At 44.9% G+C, this 22,986-nt stretch overlaps 2 protein-coding genes across 4 annotated transcripts in view; one reads left to right on the top strand and one right to left on the bottom strand.

Moving 5' to 3' along the window:
• The first annotated feature begins 49 nt into the window (after positions 1-49).
• Positions 50-20,837, top strand: YWHAE (tyrosine 3-monooxygenase/tryptophan 5-monooxygenase activation protein epsilon). The gene is made up of 6 exons (XM_063402579.1): positions 50-250; positions 10,490-10,689; positions 15,286-15,392; positions 15,770-15,976; positions 16,530-16,666; positions 19,921-20,837. Exons 1-6 carry the CDS (start codon positions 187-189, stop codon positions 19,971-19,973), a joined length of 768 nt encoding a protein of 255 aa, XP_063258649.1. The 5' UTR covers positions 50-186; the 3' UTR covers positions 19,974-20,837.
• MYO1C (myosin IC) overlaps positions 20,093-22,986 on the bottom strand; it is a 52,315-nt gene continuing 49,421 nt past the window's right edge. For all 3 annotated transcript variants that reach the window (XM_063402574.1, XM_063402573.1, XM_063402572.1), the window contains exon 32: positions 20,093-22,588. In XM_063402574.1, the coding sequence (XP_063258644.1) occupies positions 22,562-22,588 (27 nt within the window). In that variant the 3' untranslated portion in view covers positions 20,093-22,561. The remainder of the gene's footprint in view (positions 22,589-22,986) is intronic.

A 22,986-nucleotide genomic window follows, 5' to 3' on the forward strand; every position in this document is an offset into this window, starting at 1 on the left:
AGCCGCCGTTGCCATGGGAGGCGGCGGGGCGCATGCGCGCGCCCGCGGGAGTGCCCGGATGCAGCGGGAGGAGGCGCTGCCGCCATATTTGCCCGGAGAGCAGCGAGCTGGTAGCTGCGGAGCCCCCCGGACCCATCGGCTGCCATCCGCCCCGCGCAGTCCCCGCCGCCGCCCCGCCCGTAGGACATGGACGATCGGGAGGACCTCGTCTATCAGGCCAAGTTGGCTGAGCAGGCTGAGCGCTACGATGGTGAGCGCGCGGGCTCGGGAGGCCGTGCACGGCCAAGGGGAGAGGGAGGGAGGGAGGGAGCGGCCACAAAATGGCGGCTGGGCGGGGGAGGGGGGCAGGGGCGGAGGAGGGGGCGCACACAAAATGGCGACGGGGAGCGCCCTGAGGGGCCGCTGGAAGCGGGGATGGGGGGCCCGGGCGAGGGGGTGTCTCGGGCCGGGGCGGGGCCCGGGGCGGGGGGCGGTGGCGGCAGGAGCCGGGAATAAAATGGCGGCCGCGAAGGGCGAGTCCTGAGGGCGGGGGGGGCGTACGGGAGCCGCCCCCGCCTCCCCACAAAGCGACCCCGCTGCCCCTCACGGCGCCGCGAGCTCCGGCCGGCCCCGGCCCCGCGCTCCCCCGGCCGGCCGGTGCGGGGCGAGGGCGGCTCGCCGCAGACAACGCCCATGCCCGGCTCTCCTCAGGGGGGGCTCGGCCCCTCGCCGGCCCTGCTCATGGGGGGGGGTCCCCGGGGACGGGGCTGCGCTTCTTTCTCTGCCTCTACCCCCGGCTGGAGATCCTGCTGCCCCTGGCAAACCCAGAGAGAGCGAGTTCTCACCCTGCAGGGAGCGAGTACATGATTCACTGCCTAAAGAAAACGCATATGCTTTCATTATGTGGTTGAAATTATTACAGGTAGTTTTACTTTCCCAGCGTTTTCTTTTCATCCTTTTCCCCCTTTAAGTCTCTGTGCTATCCCTGATCATTTAATATCCCTGATGATTTAATATCTGGGGGAAAATGGTAGAGGGGAGGAACTGGCAACCCTGGGTGGTGTCTCTTGCCCCAAAAATGTCTGTCTTTCAACTGTTCCTTTTAAACATGGTTCCCCTGCATATAATAGAAAGGGCCTTTAATTTTCTCGACTCTTCTGAGACTGTTACTTTGCCCCGAGAGCTGTGATTACTCATTTGAAGTGAAATAAATATATGTATGTAAAATGTGTGAATGCAGTAATACTTCATTCAGAGAGGAAAGAAGACAATTCAGATACTTTCTGTTCATAAATTTTATAGACAACACAACCCAAGTTCTCACCAAACGACAAATTTTTACTGAGTTGTGCTTAAAAAACATCTCATGGCACCATTGCAGAACATCTGAAAAGTACACGTTTTGGGGAGGAAAAGAGAAACTAAAACAAAAAGAAGGTCTAAATAAGATTCCATTCAATTAGAGTTCTGATGGGAAAATAGTTTAGAATTAATAGTGCCACTAAAGGAAAGCAGTCAGTCAGTCTCCCCAATAACTGAAGGACTTGAAGAAAGGATATACCCCCTAGAAACCAGGTATTGGCTACCATAATTCCTTGGGCAGGGGGACATATCCGTGTTCCACAGTAAGTGTGCAACTTCTGCTGGGGAGCAAAGGGTTCTCCACTTGGTGTGGATGAGTCAGTGCCACTGAAAGTGTTGGTTTTGGTTTGAGTGGAAACCCAACATCCTGGAGGAATCATCATCCTTGGGAGCTCTTAAAGCATGACTGTGTTTCTGGGCTTTTCTGAAGTCAGCACTAAATCATTTCATTAGATGGTAACAGGACTCTACCCCATGGCACAGATCTGCAATGCAAACTTCCTGTCAACTAATAAAAATTGATTGGGAGGAATTATTGCCTCGGTGCAGCATTTCCCTGGGTGGACTTTCAGTTCTCCCAGTACCATGAATGTTGGCTAAACAAGCTGCCCAGAGCAAAATGGAGAAGAATTGTTGTGCTGTATTGCGTCTGAATGGGCATGAGGCTTGTTAAAATTTAGGAGGAAGCACTGAACTTAAAATTATCTTGTTTAAATCAGTGCTGTGGGGTTTGGACTTCAGAGTTTTTAGGAATCAAGTTGGGCGAACATAATTTAAGATGCACTGTCTAATTCTTCCAGCTTCTCTAAATGTGTCTTCGCTTCTCTTGTGTCCATGGCCTGGAAGAAAATGTACTGTAGATACTGTTTTATCATTTAATTCTGTGTTCTTGTTCAGCTGAAACAATTAAAAATGATTGGCATAATTTGTTCTTGTTTATGTGAAATAATGCAATTCTGCCAAGATCATAGCTGGGACTACTGAATAATTCTGTGAACAAAGTGATTTGAGAAGCAATAAGAGGAAAGAGTAAGCTACTCCTAATTTTGCTCCTCAGTTTGGTCTTTGAGGTGCACAATTACAAGGCCACAGTTATTAATTAGCTCACATAAAATGGGATGATGGTAAGTACTGGCCACAGATACATTGGAATACAAGTCCCTTGGGTAATTCGAATATAACTTTGACAATTTTTTTGTATTTAACATTAGGATAAGTGTAAATTTCTCTCCCATCTTTCTCCCGGAGACTGGAAGAGTGGTGGGTTGCTATTTATGTATGGCTCATGGCATTTATAGCAGCACTTATGGTGGGCATCCAACTGTGGCTTCTTTGGTGTTACTTACCTGACCCACTTAGGGAATTTCTGAAGTCTTGGGAGCTGCATTTGTGAAGGGTTGGGAATCTAGTCCTGTGTCTGTGCTGTCCTCAGAATGGTGGCCCAGATTAAGAGGACAACTTTCTAGATACTTTTGCAGTGTAAGTAGCACTTAAACCCTGATCTCCAGAGATGTATTAAGAGATTTGGGTGTCTGACTATCTTCACAGAGCTGCTTAGGCATGTTATGGCAAATCACAAAATGCCAGGAAGCTTACTGGCAGTACAGGAAGCTTGGTGAGAAATCTCACTCACTGCTATTCCTTATTGGTAGAATAATATAGAGCTAAATGGATTCCTTTTTTGGAAAACAATTGGAGTAAGTGATACTCTGGACCTCTTTATATCAAGAGGATGTAGAGGATTCCTGTAGACTGCTGCTAAATATTGAAACCAATTCCTCTTCTTTGTGGAAGCTGGGCACATCTTTGTTTCAGGTGGGAAACACACTATGGCTCAAGGCAGACTCTGGGCAGATCCTTCCAGCAGCTGCTTTGTACTCCAAGCCTTGACGTACATTACTTGGGTGAGGTGAAATAGGTGGGGTTTCCCCCTCAAAACCAGAGAATAGGTCATGGTACAGGTAAGGGAAACACCCAGGTCACCCATGACAGATCTCCTGCCTCCAGCACAGCAGACTCACAGCTGGCTCCCTTTGTCTTTAGAAATTGTTTGTCAGGGAAATGTCTTTATCACAAAGGCAGGGACGTGTGCAGCAGTGGGTTCAGTTCAAGATTTGAACCCTTTTTAGGAAGAGCTGTCTCCTAGTAACAGGTCTTTAGCTTAGAGCCTAATGAGCAATCAATAAATCACAAATTAGATTTCCAGTTGCATATTAATTTTGGTTTGCAGAGGATTGGTCTCTTTCAAGCAGATGTCAAGCACACTTCAGTTTTTTGGGTTCCTCTCCCCATTAATGGTTACCACTTACCCTGTCTGTTAAAGATCTTACTGGTGTAGTGATGTGGGGTGTGACTGCTGTCTGAGCTAAAAGGCAGAAAAATCTCAGCATGTTCCTAAAAATTGTAGGAATCCAAGAGTTAAAATACGAGCAAGACAGTGCTAAAGGAGTAAGACTGTACATTTATTTTAAGTGGGAGTTGTAGATACTGGGACATAAATTGGCTTGTGATAATGAGGAGTTGTGTGAGAGATGGCCTTTGTCTGTAATGGCCTTGTTGAATTTCCTGAGGTACCAGGAGCAAAGGAGACAGAATTTTACAATTGTATGGTGAGGTCCTCTGCAAGGAGCCCAGAAGCTGAACTAGTGTCCAGCATTTGAGGATTGCTCAGTAGCAATCTCAGTCAAGAGGAGAGATTTCTGATGAGGCTGAGGCTTGAGATGTTTGCTTTCAAACTGAAATGTTTGTTTAAAAAAGTGGAGAAATCCTCTTGATTTAGAAAAGTAAATGTCCACAGCTTGAAGAGATTACAGGAAAGATTTAAAACGTTAGTGTTGCAAGAAGGGCTTGTGGTAGACCATACAATTGCTTATGCAGAAAATCCCACTGTTGGACAACTTGGCCCTAACCTGTATTTCTCTAAGTGTGTAAAGGCACAGGACTGTTAATTGCAGAGTCATGCAGTCAGGTTTGGAAGGGTTTTGACTGCACCAGCTGTTGCAAACCTTGCACAAGAAGTAGCAGTAGAACCCTCTGCTTTGTCCATAAAATCAGCATCAAGCCACTGTGCAGGTTGGATATTATTTCAGTTTTTTTTTTCCTCCTTTGCCTGTTGGTTGTCCTAACTGGGAAATCCACCTGTTAGGTTCTTTTATGCTCCTTTGTATAGAACTTGTACAGTGTGGTAAGTATGGAATGCTGCTCATTTGTGCTTCAGTTCTGGTCTGACCCGTAGAACAGTCCATTTCTCTAAATTAGAAGCAAGATTAATTTTTTCCCAGTGTGTAGTTGTCTGAGGTGGTGACCCGAATGAGGCAGTTGAGAGGTCAGAGGGTGTCGAGGGAATCGATAGGGATGGGTTCAGCCATCACTGGAGTCCTGCCTGGAGCACAGCATTCCCTAAGAGAACAGAGAAACCTCATGCAGGCAGTGTCACCCTGTGTTCAGAGGAGTTCCCAGTGGATGGAAGCTGTAGCTGAACTTCCACTTGGTTCAATTTGGAGCTCATCAGTGTAGGGAGTAGGGTGGTACCCACTGATGCTACGTGGAGGTCTGTAGCTGTGGGAAATGCAGTCTGTGGGCATTAACCTGCACAGCTACATTTATTTCTTACTGAAGAAAATACACTGCCCCTGCTTCTTCAGTTCTTCTCATGTTTGTTCCTAGGAGTTTGCTGCTACTAAGTTAGTACCTATTTGCTTCTGTTTCTCAGAAATGTTAGCCTCCCTTAGCTTCCCAGCACAGATCCTTGTGATTCCACTGGTGGGCTTTCTCTGTTCCCAACACTCGAGTCTCATATTCATACCCTGTTTCCTGTCTTTCAGCCAAGTGTTTATCCATGTGAGGACTTTCCTTCCTATCCCATGGCAGTTGAGTCCTTAAAGAACCTTGGGTGAGGGACCTTGTCAAATGCCTTTGGGAAATCCAGGTAGACTATTGCAATTATGTCTTCCCTGTCCATGTGCTTCACTTGTTCAAAGCATTCCAGTAGATTTGTGAGGCATGATGGAAGGCCATGCTCTACAATATGATGTTTATGGGTATACCCACTCATTCCAGGGTTTTTTATAATATAATTCCCATTAACTTGACCCCTAGCGAGTTACAGGTTCATGGTTTTGTAGGTCCCCTTGAGTGTCTGCTGGAACCTTTCTCAAATGAACAGTGTAAAGCACTTTGCTGCTGTTAAAGCCCTGACTGAGAGGTTACACACAACAGTTTAGGGTCAGACACTTCAAGTTCTTGTGACTTGTTCCTGATCATCTTTTGTTCATTGCAAGAATGAACAAGTAAAAGACTTAACACTTGTACTGAGTCTTTGAATACTGTTTCTGATGTGTGATCATCTGTGGTGGACAAAGGGAAGACTTCTTTTTTCTGCTGTGTCCTCTATCTCCTCACAGCTCACAGGATGCTCATTTCCAGCTTTTAGTTCCTGAAATGCTGAAGGAGGTACTGGGCAGCAGCTTAGAAGCTTGAAGATCTTGGTTTGCTTTACTGCCCTTAGATAAGGTCAATTAAAAAGATTAAACTTTAAACATAACTTCCGTTTGCTGATGTTCTGCTGCTACTAAATGGAGAGTTCAGCCTGCTTTTGCTACTCTTCATTACATAATATGTTAGAATTCTACTTTCTGGGTTCTCTTAAGGTTCATTTTGATTTGAGTATGATGACCATTGCATCATCCTGATCCCACCTTTACTCAACAAGTTCTTTTTCTGTTCTTATTTTAAGAAGCTTTCTGTCTTAAGTAGTTCCTCTTTTGGAAGGGAGGCACACCACTAAGAGATTTTCTAGCTCTTGTTTTTTCCTGTGGTAACGTTGAAATTCTTACAGTTTATGCATGTGTGTGGAGGCAAGGGGGAGTTACTCCAGCAGTAAGGTTGAGGTAGGTCCTGTGTATTGTTTAAATTCACAAGGAGTGCCCTAGTTGTGAACAAAAAAAAAATCTGACGCTGCAGCATCCTGGGCAGTGAGGCTGAGGCACTGAACTAGAAGTTACAGACACTGTAGGTTTCCCCTACCAAGTTTTCTTTAGTGCACCAGCCTTTGTTTAGGCCAAGTGGTTTCTGTTACAAACACAGATTTTGATAGAGCTGCCAGATACTGGCTATTCTCTTGGTAGGGTCTGCTGTTTCTTCTTTTGTGTCCTATATTGGGAAGGTTTTCAGTCTTCCCACTAAATTTGCTGTACATCACCCATAGCCTTATTTCCTTACGTGGGGATATTGCAGTTCCTCTGGGTTTTTTGGATTTCTAGAGTTTAAGAAGCAACAAATATTCAGATTCTCATTTGTCTCTGGTCAAGAGGGAGTCATTATTTTGTGACCTGGTATGAGTCCTTAACAGCTGTGCCCTTTGTTCTGTGGCTTGGCCCCTAAGGATGGTTATCAAACGTGTCCTTCCTCAACGCTTGTAAACTTCCCTGTGACTTTTTAGCTTAGAGTAAGGCTTATTCTTCATCTTCAGCTGTAAACCCCAACCCCAATCCCGGCACCTTGCTGTTCCACCAAGCCTTTTGTAGGTGTCCACCTCTGTCCCAGCCCTTTGTGCTTTCCAGGCTGTGCCTGTGTGTCCCTCCTGGTGGCTGGAGGTGACTCAGCAGGGTTTGCAATGGGAAGCCAGCATTTTAATCATAGGAGTAGAATATAGGAACCTAAAAAATGGCCTGGGCATCATCACAGATCTGTAGTATCTTAGGCAGCTGTTTGGAGTCTTAGCTTTTCAATAAGAATGTACAAACCTGATCAGACAGTGTCTGTGTGCTGTGGTATTTCTTAACCAACAGCAGGTGCTTGGGGAAGGATCTAAATCTAGGGTGAGCATGTCCTTCTCCAGAATATTCCCCTCGCCTTCCACAATTTACATTTTTGGGATTTCCTGCTCTGATGGTGGCATGATCTGACAGTAGCACAATAAGATGACAGGCACAATCACCTGAGAGGCTGGAACTTAACCACTTAAATACAGCCTCCATCTCTCTGAATCTGCATAACACTCCTTTTTCCATAATACAGTGTGAGCATCTCTGGATTTTGTAGGCAATGAGTTGTCATTCCTGCAATAATCCTTCTTAATGAAGTGTAATCTCAGACTTGTATTTTGTCTTGAATGGTCTCTGGCTGAGCTTTCCACCTCCTTGTGGAAACTTCCAGACAGGTAAAACTGCACTTAAAATAAAAAATATTTGTTTTGTTGGCAGGTATAGATGGCTTTATTTTTCTTTTCTGTTGGGGCAGATACAGATATGTTGTCCCCTGCTTTATTTACTGTGTGTGTTCTTAAGAATTTTCATCAGGCTTAAATTTTTAGGGCTGGATTATGGCTTTACTGTGGAAGACCAAGGTATGTGCATAATATTTTGTCTTGTTGAAGTAGCAGCCCAGACTTTTGTATTTGTAAGTAAAATTGGGCTCTTTACTGAACTAGAAACCTGTTTGTCCAGCAGCTTTGTGGGTAGACTGATAAATGCTTTCTCTTTGGGTAAGACGGTTGTTTATGGGTGGGTTCCTAGTTTGTGGTTGTGTGGTTACCTAGTAACAGGATTAAGATTTTGTAGAGGAGACCTTTCAGTTCCTGTTGTCAGGGTGTTGGGAGGTTGTGTACCCACCGTGAGGGGTGGGGAAGCTGAGTGTTCTGTGCCTCAGAACGAATATGAGAACCTGAGGTGCTCCCCCATCTCCCAGCACCCTGTTCCCAGTGGCTGCCACTTCTCAGGCGATCTATTTAACTCACTAACAACTCAGTGATGAAAATGTTGGGGTGACAGGGGCTGTTACTGCTGGGAGGGGTGGTGAGCAGGTGCCTGCTTTCCTTTGGCTCCCTTGTTTCTGTGCTTGTGGTTCTGCAGGGGGGTTGTTCGTGACCTCCTTTGCCAGCAGACTGAAGAGATGTAACAGGGCTAAAACTGACAGAGGAGCTCCTTGTAGGGCAGGGTTTGGGTTTGGCTTTGGACCAGCTATTGTTCGGCTAAACCGGGTTTATCCTCCAGAGCACAAAGGCCTTGAAACCTCTGCTTCAAGGGCTTGTAGATCTTCAGACTGGTAATTGATAAAATCCAGCAGAAGCCAAGCAATTGATTAAATTGGTAGTGATGTGTTTGAATGTACACTGAAAACAGCTACTCATTTATAGGGAACAGCAAGTCCTGTGTATAGTTTTTTATTTTAAATTTTCACACTAGACAATTGTGCTTCTAGGGAAGAGATTGTGAAGGAAAGCTGTAGAACAGCTGATAAAATGTGCCCCTTTTTCTCCAGTTGTTGCAATTTCCTGATACAGGGCAGATCTTGGAAGCTGTTGCTGTTCATGTTCCTCAACCTCCACACTTCTGGACTAATTATTCCATGTATATCATTGTTATGTGAGATAAGTGTGAATAGATTTCTGTTGTCTTCATTAAGAGTCAAGTTTTCTTTAAAAATGTTACATACATCCAGGAGTATGAGTGATGTGCTGTGTATTTAATGCCAGTGGATAGAGCAATAGTGAATATTAACTGTTTAAAAAAAAAAAAGCAGCATCTTCTGTAACCTGTGGGTTGCTTCTCTGATGGCAGTCAAATATTAGGCTTAAAAACAAGACGTGCATTTTTTGCTTGAGTTTTTTGACAAAGATACCCAGGTCATGGAGACTGCAAGGCTCAACTCCTGGTTGTCATTTTGTCCACAAGAACTGTCAGGCATCTTGTCTTGAGTGTAGCTCTATTGTTTTAATAAACTTAAAAATATGAGATGGCTTAATTTGCATAATTTATAAAATTAATAGCTTTTAAGTAGTTTCTTTATATTAATGAGATGATAAGGTCATCCTTCAGGAAATAAATCACATTATTTACATTATTTAATTAGCAAATTGTAGCTTTATTATAGCACCTGTAACTTAGCGGGCTTAAATTACTTAATTATGTTTATGTTAATTCTGTGAACATGGAGTGTTCTGGGGCAGCTCTCAGATTCTTCAGCAAAAGCAGCTCACCAGTTTGCAATTGCAGGGTGGTGTTTTCAGCAAGTTTTATCAAACCCTTGGTGGATTTTTTGTTCGTTTCTGTGATTTGGAGAAGCAAAATCTGCTGATAAAAATAGAGCCATCATAAAATTTTGTCCTCCACATATGGAGACCTGTTGGAGACTGATAACAGTGTTCCTTGCCAGGGAGACTGCAGCCTCCATTGCTGAAGTAGCTTATGCCTGTTTAGGTTGTGATTTTGACATCTGAGGGGGGGAAAAAGATAGTTAAGCTTCATTTGTATATTTAACACCGTTCTTCTAATGTGTCGTGAACAGTCCCAGTGTGGTTAGGTAATGAAAGAGTTACAAAACCTTCCTTAAGTAGTTCAGTCTTTGCTTCCGCTGGAGTGTAGGAAAGCTGGTTTTGGTAATGGTTGTTTTAACCTCAGGTTCAGAAAGACTTTCCAGCAGGCTTAAAATACAAATATACATTCATGTTTTGTGTGTTGCTTTTCAGTGTAAGTGGCTGCTTGGCATGGGTACATATGGTTGCTGTATGTACACTCAGGATGACTTTTTTGTTGCCACTGCGAGCACCAAATTTTTCTTTTCGATGTTCATGTTGCAGCTTTGACTCACTTTCCTAGTAACAGTTCTCATACGTCTCTACGTGTATTCAAGTCTGGATTTTATAGTTTTGTTAATTACCACATTACACTGTGTTCCAGTTGACAAATCATTCTGTAATTCCTCAGTTTTATCCTGACTGTGCCAAGAGCCAGATCACATTTGCTCATCTTTTCTTACTGTTCTCTGCCTTCTCCAAAGCTCTCTGGAGAACGCACACTCCTGTGGGCTTGTGCTGATAACTGCTATCCACTGTGGAGGAATGTTCTTGCTGCTACATCCTTTTTGTCTGTGTGTTCAGAAAAGCAAACAAACAAAAACCCAAACCGAAAGCTAAACTACCTTTAAAGAGTCTTTGGAACCCTTGTAAAATACCAGATGAACATCAGATACTTGCTTTGTGTATGTGCTGATTGATTTGTTTGGAACACTCCAGGGTAAAAGTGAGGAGCAGCTGGATTGAAGGAGGAGGGAGCCCAATTTCCTAAGCTCTCATTAATGTACAGTTTGTACTGAATGGTTTGAAAGGTGCTTCAGGTGTGAGAATAATTGCCTGACCTTTTCCTCCTAGAAATGGTTGAATCAATGAAGAAGGTGGCTGGAATGGATGTGGAGTTGACAGTGGAAGAAAGAAACCTGCTTTCTGTTGCATATAAAAACGTGATTGGAGCCAGGAGAGCTTCCTGGAGAATAATCAGCAGCATTGAACAGAAAGAAGAAAACAAAGGTGGAGAAGACAAATTAAAAATGATTCGGGAATATCGGCAAATGGTAAGATGGAGCTGTTCTTACAGCAGAATGTCATCTAGTTCTGGTCCCCTTCCACGAACTGCCTTGGTGTTCTAGGTTGCCTGTGCTGGGCTGACCTGGAACAGGGGGACAGCCTTGGAGGGCTGCAGCTTGTTCCTTATCTGGAGAATAAATCTCCTGCTGAAGGGGAGAGCTGTGGTTTTTCTGTGTAAACACTCAGGAGGGCATCAGGCTCAGGGGAGGGAGGGCTTTTCCCTCTGTGCATCAACAGCTCTGCCAGGCATTTGAACTGCACTGGTGCTTCCCTGCTTACTCAGGTGTGAGGCTGCACCTGCACAGGAAGGCCTCATTCCTTCCCCTCCAAGCTGATTGACCCCAAGCAACTTCTTTTATTAATTAACCCTTTCAAAGAAGGTGTTTGGCTGTTAAGCTTCCACTTCCTATAAAAGTTTGGATCATAGAGTGTCACTTTCTGTGATTCCAGCTCTCTGTCCTAGAGAGCTCAAAACACACTTGAAATGTCCCTGGGGGAGGTTCTTCAGTGGTGTTCTTAGCTCCTTGTCTTCTGTCCCTCTGCATTCCTGCGGATGTCATGGTCATCCCAGCTGTGAAACTTGCGTGTGTAGCAACCTACAGGGCCTTGCTGGAGAGAGAGAGGGGAAAATTGATCCACATAACTTCATGCTGACTTAGTGTGTGCAGCTTTACCTAAAATGGAGAACTTGCAGCAAGCTCTGACTTTCACTTGGTAAGGGCTAATGAAACCTCCAGCTCTTAGTGAGTTGTTGTTCCCCCTGCCCTAAATGATGGTTTAGCATGGAGTGCTCCCATGCTATTTAAATCCCACACATCTCTGCAGAGGCTTCATCTCCATTATTTGAGGACAAGTGCCTCCACATGGTTCACATCTTCACTTCCAGAGACACAGTGGAGTCTGTTCTATCACCTGGCACTGATTCATATACCAGCAATGGAAATGATACTGGCTTGGAAATCTTCTCCCAGGAATGGCTCTGGACTGCTTTCTGTTGACTCACAGGGTTTCTGTTGCTCCATGGAATTGTTAAAGTTGTGAGTTTCTAATTTTATGCTGGCATGCTGATGGGATGAGACTCTGCCAGTTACATGCAGTCCCAAATAACCTCTTCTTGATGGATGTCTACAGTCTCCTAACAGAACATAGAAAACATGACAAAAGCTATCCAGTGATTAAATTTGTTTAACATTGTGTGCTTCCAGGTTCTTTTGCACAGGGTTTTGTGGGAGGTTATCATCTTCTGCCAAAGATCTTTTAATGATTAAAAGACTTTTTTCCTGGTTTTGAAAGGACTCTAGAAATAGCCTTTATTCTGCATCTCTCTTTGTAAAGGACATGTGCCATTGAGGATGGGCTGGGGCACAGGAAGTACAAGTTAGTAGTGCTTGAAGGTGTCTGAAGAGATGGAGAGGCCACATGAAGTCAGTGTCACACCAGCAGGGTGTTCAGCTGTTCAATCCTGGGAGGGGGCAGTGCACTGGGCACTGACATTGCTTCCATACTGGAGGAGGGGTGGCTGTGTCTGCCCAGCTCCACTGGGAGCTTTACAGGAGGCTCCTGAGCATCCTCTGTAGCTGAAAGCCAGGCCCTGTCAGTAGCTGCTGGGAGAGTTAATAAGGGTTGGTATCTGCTCCGAGGGTGTGAGTGGGTCTGGCAGGAGGGCCTGGGGAACACGGCAAAGGTTTGGATGCTCCTGCTCTCTGTCACTGCTGAGCAGTGGCACTCCTGCCCTGTTGTGCTCAGTGCTTCCCTGAAGGAACAGCGTCCAGCAGGATTCTGGTCATGATTCCCTTGTCAACAAATTCTGCCTGTTGTAGCATTTCACAGAGTAAGTTCTGTGTTGGGAAAACCTTTCTCAGACTTGAAAGATTCTGAAGGAAGGGAAAAAAACCCCAAACAAACAAACCTCCTCTCCCAGCTCCCAAACCATGTCTGGGGGCCAGCAAGGCCAAGTTTAAAGCACTGGAGAGTTGGAGAGAACCAGCATCCCTAGAAGACATCTCCCACCTACCACCAGGAGCAGCTGTGACCTTGCTCAGCTGTGGAGTGCTGCTCCAGTAGGAGTGGGAAGTTCCTGTAGTAGTTTCTTGACAGTAGTTCTTTGTTGGGTTTGCTGTATGTCCGTATTTACTATAATTCAGCTCCTGGCTCATGTTGGGAGTGTTTTTGAGCTACTGGCCAGCATGACTGGGGGCAGAACGTGAGGGAGGGTGGTGTTGATGGGACAGGGCTGGGCTGGCTTTGTCAGAAGTGTGAGCAGTGAGAGATGAAAGACACCAGACTGTGCCTCTTCCCAAACCACTTCAGCTGAATGGAGCCAAACACATCCATAGCCACGAGGGAAAATGCCACTTAGTTGCTTCCTTTGTAGACAGGCTGCTCTCCTGGCTCCTGTGGCCATTTGGAGACACAAAAGCCCCTGAATTTCTCATCTGGCTGCATCTCTGATGAGAGCGCACCGAGGCTGAAGTGATGCACACAGTGCAGTTCCCTCCCTTGCAGTCAAACCAAATCCATCCCTACACCATAGCACAGGAGCTGACCTTCCCCTTGCTGCTCTGGAGATGTGGCACATGGAATGTTTGTTTCCAGTGCTCGGACTTCCAGCCTGGGCTGTATTTTGGGGCAGCTGCCAGGGTCTCCTCCATCCCCCCTTCTTGGAAACTGCTCACTGAGCTGCTCTGTCTGGAACAGATCCTTTTTCTACAAGAGCTTTTAGTTTTGTTGGGGAGGGGGGAGCACTGTTTGTTTGTTTTAATCACCTTGATTTATATGAAATCTTTTTAAACTAAGCTTGCTCAGGACATTTCCATTGCCCCGGACAGCAGCTGATCTCTGGTAACTGTGACTGATCCTTTAAGCAAAGCTGGAAAAGGTCTGTCTGAGATGAAATAGAAGTTTGTACATGTATGGTTATTTAACTAAAGAGGATTAGAAACTGATTTAATTCTTTGCAGTTTTGTTGAAGATCTCTCTGCAAAAGAAGTCATTGAAAAAGAGGATCAAGAGGAAAGAAGTTTGCAGGAACTGACTGCTGGCCAAAGGTTTTATAGCTTTTGTAGCCCAAGAATATATGAAGTAGATTCTTCTCAAGTGACCATATTTCAGCACCTTTCTTAAGCATTTGTCACATAATTAAGTACAGCATCTTATTCTTCTGTGAATGTCAGGGCATTCTGACATTTGTACATTAATTTTGCTTTCAGTTAATTTCTCCAAAGGAACTTTTGCAAATCTGTTACTTTGTACAAGTCAGTATGTGTGTGTATGTGCCAGTTTATTGTTTATTTTGGATCTGTAATTTTAACAGCTTTTGGGTATAACTGCTGTGGTTACAAACCCGGATAGTTTGGGAGCTGTGTGGTGATAAAAGGATTACATGGCAAGGAAAATGCTTAAAGAAAGAAGGAAAGCAAATGCTTGGGTGGGAGGATAGGAGGGGATGCAGGACTGAGTGTGGCTGCTCCTGTGATCCAAGGCTTGCAGTTCCTGGTAGTTTCTTTAATGCCTTTGCTTGAAATCTCTCCTTTATATGAAATCAGTTTGAGCCAGAGTTCTCTTCAGCTGTAGCTGTGAAAGTTCCTGTGAAATCCTGAAAAAGCAGCAATGGATGGGTGACTGTGTGCATTAAACCAACCACTCCTACTGGAATGACCCTGGAGGCTCAGAGCCAGTCTGGTTTGGGCAATGTTGATGTTCAGAGGAAGGTTTCAGCTTTTCTGGGTGTGCTCAGATTCTTTGCTTGCAGGTGTAAAACTCTCTGTGGTAAACCCTGACCTCATAGACCTTGCTTAATGTTTTGGAACTGGAAAAAAATGAAGGTTTATGTGACTGTTTTCAGTTCAGACTATTCAAATCCAGTATCTGTTTTTAAACAAGGCTTTATATACTGTATTTTTGGTCACAGACCTCACTGTCAGTGTTGATGATGATTTCTGCTTTTTCGCTGAATTGCTGCACTTTGTTTTTCACCTGCTTCTGGAGCTTGTTTGCATCTTGTACCTGACCTTTGTTTGTGTGGCACATCTTGATCCTGTTCTGACACTCCATGATTTTTGTCTTCAGGCTCTATTTTTAGAGCTTTTCCTCCAAGGACTCACTAGAAACTTTTGTGAACATGCCATTTAATTCTGGGGTATCATGGAGTTCAGCTGATTTGTGTTAATCACCTTCAAATTGTCCCCTTTGCTGTTGCCACTTGTAGGGCAACCTTCCAGGATCAAAACTGGGAGGAATTGAGCTGTGCAAGCCTTGCAGTAAAGGAATTACATCCTGAGACAAACTCAGTGCAATGGTCTAGCAAGATGTCATCTGAGGAATTTACAGTTCCACTGTTCAGTTCCACATTTCATCATTCATCAGTCCCTGCCTCTTGTGTGTCAGCTAATTGTGCAGAACTGTTTTGCTTAATGCACCTGCGGAGCAGCTGAATTTTATTTATTTTTTTTCTGTCCTACCCCTCTTTGGAATTTCATGATGTTACCTGTTTGATATTTGGGTACTTCTGAAACAGCTTTTAGTCTCAAGTGCTCACCTCACCCCCTCTTCTAATTTTTTGTTGTATTTTTTTTTTTCACTAGGTTGAGACTGAACTGAAGTTAATCTGTTGTGACATTCTGGATGTACTGGACAAACACCTCATTCCAGCAGCTAACACTGGCGAGTCCAAGGTTTTCTATTACAAAATGTAAGTACCTTCTTGAGAGGAAAGGCCAGAAATAGAGACAGGAAATAAGTAGCTGTAGTGAGAACTTAAAATGCACTGTTGTGTAGTTCTTAAATGTAAAAAACAACAATTTTAATTGAGTTGCTGATGTAGAAATCACATTCCTGCTTGGGATTTTTATTTTGCATGAGCTGAACACCTGTAAAGAGAAGAATAAAAGGTGTGTCCTGCAGTGATGGTTTAAAATTGCCTCAGCTCCTGGTGCAGTGTTTGTAGATGGTAACTGAGTGACAGAGTGCTTGGTGTGTGAATATCTAAACACATTTTAATTTCGACTGTTAATTTAATGGCTGGTGGGCAAACAAGGATTACTGACTTCCTGCTGTTTGTGTTCTCAGGAAGGGGGACTACCATAGGTATCTGGCTGAGTTTGCCACAGGAAATGACAGGAAGGAGGCTGCAGAGAACAGCTTGGTGGCTTACAAAGCTGCTAGTGATATTGCAATGACAGAACTCCCACCAACACATCCCATCCGCTTAGGACTTGCGCTCAACTTCTCTGTATTCTACTATGAAATTCTTAATTCTCCTGATCGTGCCTGCAGGTAGGTGGTGGCTGGCAGAGTGGGAACCTGGGGATGTTGTGTGAATACCAGACAAACCAGAAGTGGTTGCTCCACAGGTGACTGCTTTTCCTGCTTTCTTCCTGCTGATGTTTGCTCTGCTTGATGTCAGTTCACTGGGAAGATTCTCAGCATTGCCATTTTCTTTGGAGTCCAGAGCCACGTGTTTATATGGCAGTAATGGTGTCTGAGAAGCAGAACAGTGATAACCATGAATTGATGAGCTAATGGCAGTTCAGCAGCTTGCCAGGCTAACTCTAAAGTGCCCAAGTGCAAGGTGATTTAAGGTCTCTTGAACAAGCAGGAAGGGTGGTGGCACTGATTTGTGACCGTGTACAGAGTGGCAGTGATTGAAGCAAAATTTATCTTCTGTCACTGCAGGTTACACTAAGATTTAGCAGCCCTTGATCAAGATGTAGAAATGTTCAATAAAACCAGTATTCTTGAGTGAAAAGCACACAAAGTGACTGGTGTTGAGTTGTGCTTCTGGACTGTGTTCAGCAATGTTGGTTAAATCTTTGTTGTGTCATTGCAGGTTGGCAAAAGCAGCTTTCGATGATGCTATTGCAGAACTGGATACACTGAGTGAAGAAAGCTATAAGGACTCTACACTTATCATGCAGTTGTTACGTGATAACCTGACACTATGGACTTCAGACATGCAGGGTGATGGTAAGTGAATCCTGCTGGAGAGGCTCATCCTGACCAGGGAACAGCGTGGAGAGGCTTTGATGGTTTAATAATGACCCTCCTGTCCTGCCTTAGCACTGAGTCAGGTGATAGTGGTGACATTGGAATCTTTTGAGCAGCCTTTCAGCTCAAAAGGAGGGGTGGAATTAGCAACACTTGGTTGTTCTTCCCTCCCCACAGCAGCAGCTGTGATTACTGTAAAAGCAGTCACTTCATTTATTTCATCTTTTCTTTCTTTCTGCTTGTCATGCTCATCCCTGGCTGTCATTCCAACCAGATGTGAACCTGCAGTGCAGGAGGAAGCACTGGAAATGCTTTAGTTCCTCTGTTCCAGGTCACTCCGTGTTCTCACTGCCACAGCAAATGCCAGATATGTCCCTGGCAGTACCACATGAGGGGACATGGATTGCTTCTGGTCACTAGCAAAGGATAGTACAAATTTTTGTAGTGGTTTTGGCACACTGAGTGGACTTTTCCAGCACTTAAACTTCCACATACAATGCTTAGTATAAATCTACTCATTTTAGGGTCTCTCTCTTGGAGAGACAATTGAAAAGAGCTGACTTCATTTACTTTTAACTTGGAGGGGAATAAATTAATCCTGTTATTTTGGGCACCTACAAATGCCCAGAGCTTAGAAACAACACTGCTGAACCTCACACAAATATGTGAGTGTCTTACATTTTTGGTAAGCTGTTCCTTGTAGCCACTCAGCATTCCTGGGTTACTTCATTGGTGGTGTGTCCATTTGAAAGCAAATGCAGAAGCTTTTAACTCTTTCCCAGTTCCCTGTTTTTTATGTAGGGTCATGGTTTGTTTTGAAGTGTTGGTACTCCCCAGCTTCTCTCACTCTGCTCTCTGGGCTGCTGAGACTGGGAGTGCTGTAAATGTGAGGGCTCTTGGCTCCTGGTTTACTCCACACCTCAGTGTTCAAGGCTCTTGCACCTCCCTTTTCAGGGATTATCTCCTGGTGCAGGATGGACCCCTGATGGGTCTGTAGACTTTTCTCTGAACGCTGCAGGTGTTAAATTTGCCTTCCTTGCCACGGGTAGGCATTGGAAAAGAGAAAGGTGTTTTGAATTCCCACAATTTAGATACAACCTTTACTTTTTTTATTGGAGCCAAATACCCTGGTGCTCTGTGGAAACCGTTTTAGTGGAGTAACAAGGTTGGATTGATGTGGGATAGTCCCAGTATCTTCCAGTGTCTTCCAAAAATTCCTGATTTGCCCATAGCTGATGTCTTTCATGGATCTTGGATATTGTAGAAGTTCCACAGGATTATTTACAGGCTCTTCAGATTTTGAAAAAAGAAATAGAGATCTAGGTTTCTTGCTCTACAGCATGGAAAATAGACATTTTGAGCCTTCTTGAAGTTACTCAGATTATCCTGGTTACTGGTGCCAGAAAAATGATTACAGAATTGAAAATACTGTAGGACTGCCTAAGGTCACAGTGGAATTCTTCAGATCCAGAAGAAGGAAGTGTTTATGTAGAATGTTTAGACACAGGTAGAAGTTAAGTTTCCTCATACTTTGCCAATACTCTGAGTGCATTTCCAGCTGATGCTTCAGAGCTCCATATTCCCAAAGGAGCAGAGCCTTTGAACAATAAGTCAATAGTGACACAATTAACAGTTTCCGAGGGGTGGGAGAGGCTTGGAAGGGCCTTGTGCTTTGGCATTAAGCTTTTCCCTGTTTCCATTTCAGCCGTGTAGGGATGTAAAGCCAGGCATGACCCAGCTGCTGCTCTCCCAATCTCAGTCCCTGTAGCTTTCCCATGGCCCAGACAAGTGTTGAGTTTATTTCCATGCTTATAATGTCATCTCCATATGATTCCTGTTCTCCCCTTCTTTCCTGCTGTATAGATTCCTAAAGGAAAGTCCAACTGTTCATTTCCTAAAAACTCTACTTTGTAAGTCTTCTGTCGTGGCTCTCTGGAGTTTTCAGTGTCAGTTTTGCTGTCACTAACAGTGCCTGCCTCTGTCACCCGCTGCTGACAAACGTTTGTGTCCCTGCTGCCACTGCTGTGGCGCTGTCCCCCTGCCAGGGATGATGTGCTTGGCTGAGATCCAGAGTAACTTGTGTGGGAATTGAGTGCAGACCTGGATGGACAGAGGAATATGTGGGCATGGGAAGTACTGCACAGCGGCCTGGTAGAGGAGGATTTGCTGAAATGTGTTAGTTAGAGCATGCTCAGATCTTCTAATCTGGGTTAGGGCCTCTGCTTTCCTTTCCTAAATGATCTGACATGGAATTCTATCTCTAAATTTCATTGTTTGAATGTCCTGTGTTCCTAGGCCCCTTGTTTTAAAATTTACTTCTTGTTATACCTGGTGGTAATCCTGAATCTGGGATTGCTCAGAATGCTCTGAGTAAACTTTCTCGTTATCTGCTGGAAGTTATCAGTCTCATTTGATTGGATTTTATTGCAAATTAAGTTTTTAATTACTAATTTCTGATTATTGCCCTTAAGAGAGTCCAGTGTTACGTGGTTACAGATAGTTGTAAGCATTTTTTCAGCCTCCCTTATCAATTCAGTGACTTGTGCATGTGTCATGGCACCAGCTGAGGTACCTGGAACTTGCCCAGTTGCAGCAGTTTTGGCAGAGCCCTGCAGAAGGTGCATGGAGCTCCTGGGGCAGCTGGAATGTAACCAACCTGCAGCAGTCTCATGGACAGACCCCATTCCACTGCATGGCACAACAGAGACATTAATTTCCACAAGATATTTTCCTTTAATGACCTCAAGCCCAGGGTTTCTTGTCAGATTGGACTTGCAGTGGGGTGTTTTTCATACCTTTGGTAACTCTTGCCATCACTGTAACTGTGTAAAATTGCCTGAAGTACTTTGCTGTTGAGGCTTGGTAGAAAAGATAGAGATGAGGGTTTGGGGAAGGGATTTCCTGATCCAGGGGTGTTGATCCACAGCTGTTCCCGTGGTTTCTGGGCTGTCCAGCCCTGGCTCAGCAGGACTGCTCCCCTGTGTGGGGTCAGTTTTCAGGGCTGGGTGTGTTTTCCTCACGTGTTCTCATGGCCTGGCTGCAGTTGTGTGTGAGGGTGCAGGTGATTCCAAGGCCTGATTTCCATGGGAACGCTTCACTCGGAGCTGGCAGTGTGGAGTGGGAGAGTGAGCGTGTGTTGCATGAAAATATTAATCTCTAAGTGCTTGTTAAACTGTTCTGCAGCTCTCAGTTAGGAAGGTTGACGTTTTCCTTCCTTCTTCCCACTTCCACAGGTGAAGAACAGAATAAAGAAGCGTTGCAGGATGTGGAAGATGAAAACCAGTGAGACACAAAGGCCAACAAGAGAACCCATCTCTGACCACCCTCCCCCTTCCCCACAAAAACCCTCAGTGTCACTCTGAGAACCACCAAATCTGACTTTTACATTGGGTCTCAGAATTTAGGTTCCTGCCCTGTTGGGTTTCTTTATTTTTATTTTTTTTTACACAGTTTAAAAGTTCTTAAAGGCAAGAGTGAATTTCTGTGGATTTTACTGGTGCCAGCTTTTAGGTTCTTTAAGACACTAACAGGACTGCGTAAAGGCTCTTTCAGCATTACTGTATTGTCTCTGCCAGCTGTGGTGACATTGCCATCAGACCTGGATGTGACACCTGAAGGCCGTGTAGGGAGAGATTGGTCCTGGCCAGGTAGTGCTCATGTGGTGGCATTTTTCTTTTTTTTATAACTGTTTAAACTGAATTTTATACCAATGTTTCAACTTAATTGGGTGTTTAGCTTGAAGTTGCGAGGTTGCATTTGGGACATTTATTGTAGTGGTTTTACTGTATAAAAACAAAAAAGTTTCCAAACTGCTGAAATGTTGCTGAAAATCATGGTGCTGGTAACAGTTCAACAATCCGTGGCTGCTCATTCTTGCCTGTTCTTTACTTTCCCTCCAAGCAGGTTAGCATTGAAGGTGGCATTGATAAGCCTGCATGCGTGTTCAATATTTTTTCTTTTCTCCCTCCCCTCTCCCCATCTCCCTTCGCTCGCTCAACCTCTTTTGTTCAGTATGTGTAACTTGAAGCTAATTTGTACTACTGGATATCTGACTGGAGCCACAGATACAGAATCTGTATTGTTCTTACTGAAACACAGCATGGAATTAACATTAAACTTAAATAAAACAAACCTAAATTAAAAACGCCAACCATCACTATGAATTTCTTTTAGAAGAATAACTTCCCTTTGTTGCTTGTACTAGGAACAGTTGGAGGGGGAGAGAGCAGCAGGAACAGCCTTGTTCTTCAGACAGGAGCTAAGGAAGAGCTGGTCTGAGCGTGAGTTGTGCTGCTGGGAGCAGCCCTTTTATCCAGTCTTCCCCTGTGTAAATCCCTGGGAAATGGGTGGTGAATTCCTCTCTCCTGCTGTTGCAGCACTTCCCATCCAGTGCAGTTCCACAGATAAAGGGACACAGGTTCTTCCCTGTGCTGGGAATAAGCTGCTCCTTGGAATGGGCACCAGGCTGGGGCTGGGGTCAGCCTTCCCCTGAACCACGTAAGGAAACTGCACCACAGACAAGGGGAGTTGGTTTTTTTTGTAAAAATTTATTCAGCATAGTCTGGCAGAGGTTATGCACCAACATCTGCAGCGTGCCCTGCACACACTGGGCACATCTGGGGGACGGCCTGCAGGGAATCCCACACTGCAGGGCTGCACCAGGGCACCGTGTCAGGAGCCAGAGGAGAGGGAGCTGAGGCTGGAGCAGGGGTGAGGGAAATCAGGGCTGGCTGTGGCTGCAGGGGGATGGGGGGCTAAGGCAGGCAGAGCAGGATGCACGGGCTGGGCTGTGCATGCAGCAGGAACTGCCCGTGGAGCTGTGCACCCTGCAGCTGATGGGCTCAAGGGAAGGTGCTGAGGAGGAGCCTGTGCTGCAGCCAGCACCCAGCCCCCGTGTCCCCAGAGCTGTGGGGCAGCAGCAGTGCCCAGCCCTCCCTGGTAAGGCAGCACTGAGGCACTGGTATAAATACTGTGGGAATCAGACTTCCAGTTACGGCTAGGAACAAGAGGAAAAGCCATTTTTCCTGAAGGTGCTGCGCAGTGTGGAGAAGGGGCAGTGGGGACTCCCAGACAGGGAAAGGCAGGGGGGAAGCTCATGTTCATCCCATGGCCAGCCCAGAGCAGTGGTAACCTCTGCAGTTTGTATTACATTGTGTTTGTGTGGATATGAAAAATTCCTGTGGTATAAAAATAGAGAGCAAGAAATGGGACAGCTGACTTCAAAAAAAGATAAAAGTCTCTGGCTCCTGATCAGTGAAGAAGGTACACGATGGGTTTTTCAGGTTATACCTTGTAACCATAAACTAAAATCAACAAAAATTCCAAATCTAAAACATAAAAGTTTCCACATCAACTCCATCTCTGGTAGTGCATCTCATCCTTGGCTATAAAGTATTTACAGGTTTTACTCATTTACAGAATATGGCTTCACTATATTTGTAACACAAAGCATTAAAACATCTCCGAGCAAAATTCTTCATAAAACATTCTGAATACAAAGTTTGGCATTTCAGTGATTTGGCTGAGAAAGCAGCAGAGTTACTTGTTTTCTTCTGATTGTGCTTTTTTTTTGGTGATGACAAGCACAAATTTTGGTCATTTCCATCAGGGCTTAAACTCAGCTGAAGGTCCCGAGCTGTGGTTGCAGGGAGGCTGTGCTGGACCCCACGTTCGGTCGGGTAAGGAGGAGAGGAGAAGGCCTTTGTTTGGGACTTTGAGAGTAAGACAAGAGAGCAGGGATGTATTTTGTGGTTGTTCTGAAAGTGCAGGTCTTTGGTAATAACAGAAAGAGCAAAGCGAGGAAGGAGGGGTTTGCTGGCAGCAATGTTCAGCCAGTTCTGTGGAGGGGAGGGTCCTGGAGCAGGGAATTTTTCATCATCGGGAGTTCAACCGAGGAGCAACCTGCAGGAAAAGGACAGGTTTGAAAGTGTGTTCAAAATGCTGCAGGAGTTTTAATTCCTCAACCTGCTGAGGCTGTTCTGGGCAGCCTCTGGTCCTAATGGGAGCTCTCAGCTCTGCTGGGTGTCAGTGCAGTCTGGATTTGTTCTGGGTTTATTTCTGAATAAGCTGGGCTCTGACAGTGCATAAAGCAGCTGTGGGGCTGATCTGCAGATCCTGAGCTGCAGGATCACTACAAACAAGCTGAGAAGGGCAGAGGATTTTTGTTTGAGTTTTAAAATATATTAAACTTGATTTACTATGGAGTAAATGAATCTTGGGAGGTGGAAATGAGTGCTAGGACAGTCCCTTGCCGAGTGTGAGTTTGGCAGCCCCCGAGGGCTGCTCCAACTGGGGGAAAG

Source organism: Prinia subflava, chromosome 8 (assembly GCF_021018805.1).
Source record: "Prinia subflava isolate CZ2003 ecotype Zambia chromosome 8, Cam_Psub_1.2, whole genome shotgun sequence".
In the NCBI taxonomy this organism is placed as follows: domain Eukaryota; kingdom Metazoa; phylum Chordata; class Aves; order Passeriformes; family Cisticolidae; genus Prinia; species Prinia subflava.

Bases quoted from the DNA above. Each gene is read 5' to 3' on its own strand.
- YWHAE (XM_063402579.1), top strand. From the start codon at position 187: ATGGACGATCGGGAGGACCTCGTCTATCAGGCCAAGTTGGCTGAGCAG. The intron at 15,393-15,769 runs GTAAGTACCTTC...TTGTGTTCTCAG, and splicing joins AAGGTTTTCTATTACAAAAT to GAAGGGGGACTACCATAGGT. The intron at 15,977-16,529 runs GTAGGTGGTGGC...GTGTCATTGCAG, and splicing joins TCTCCTGATCGTGCCTGCAG to GTTGGCAAAAGCAGCTTTCG.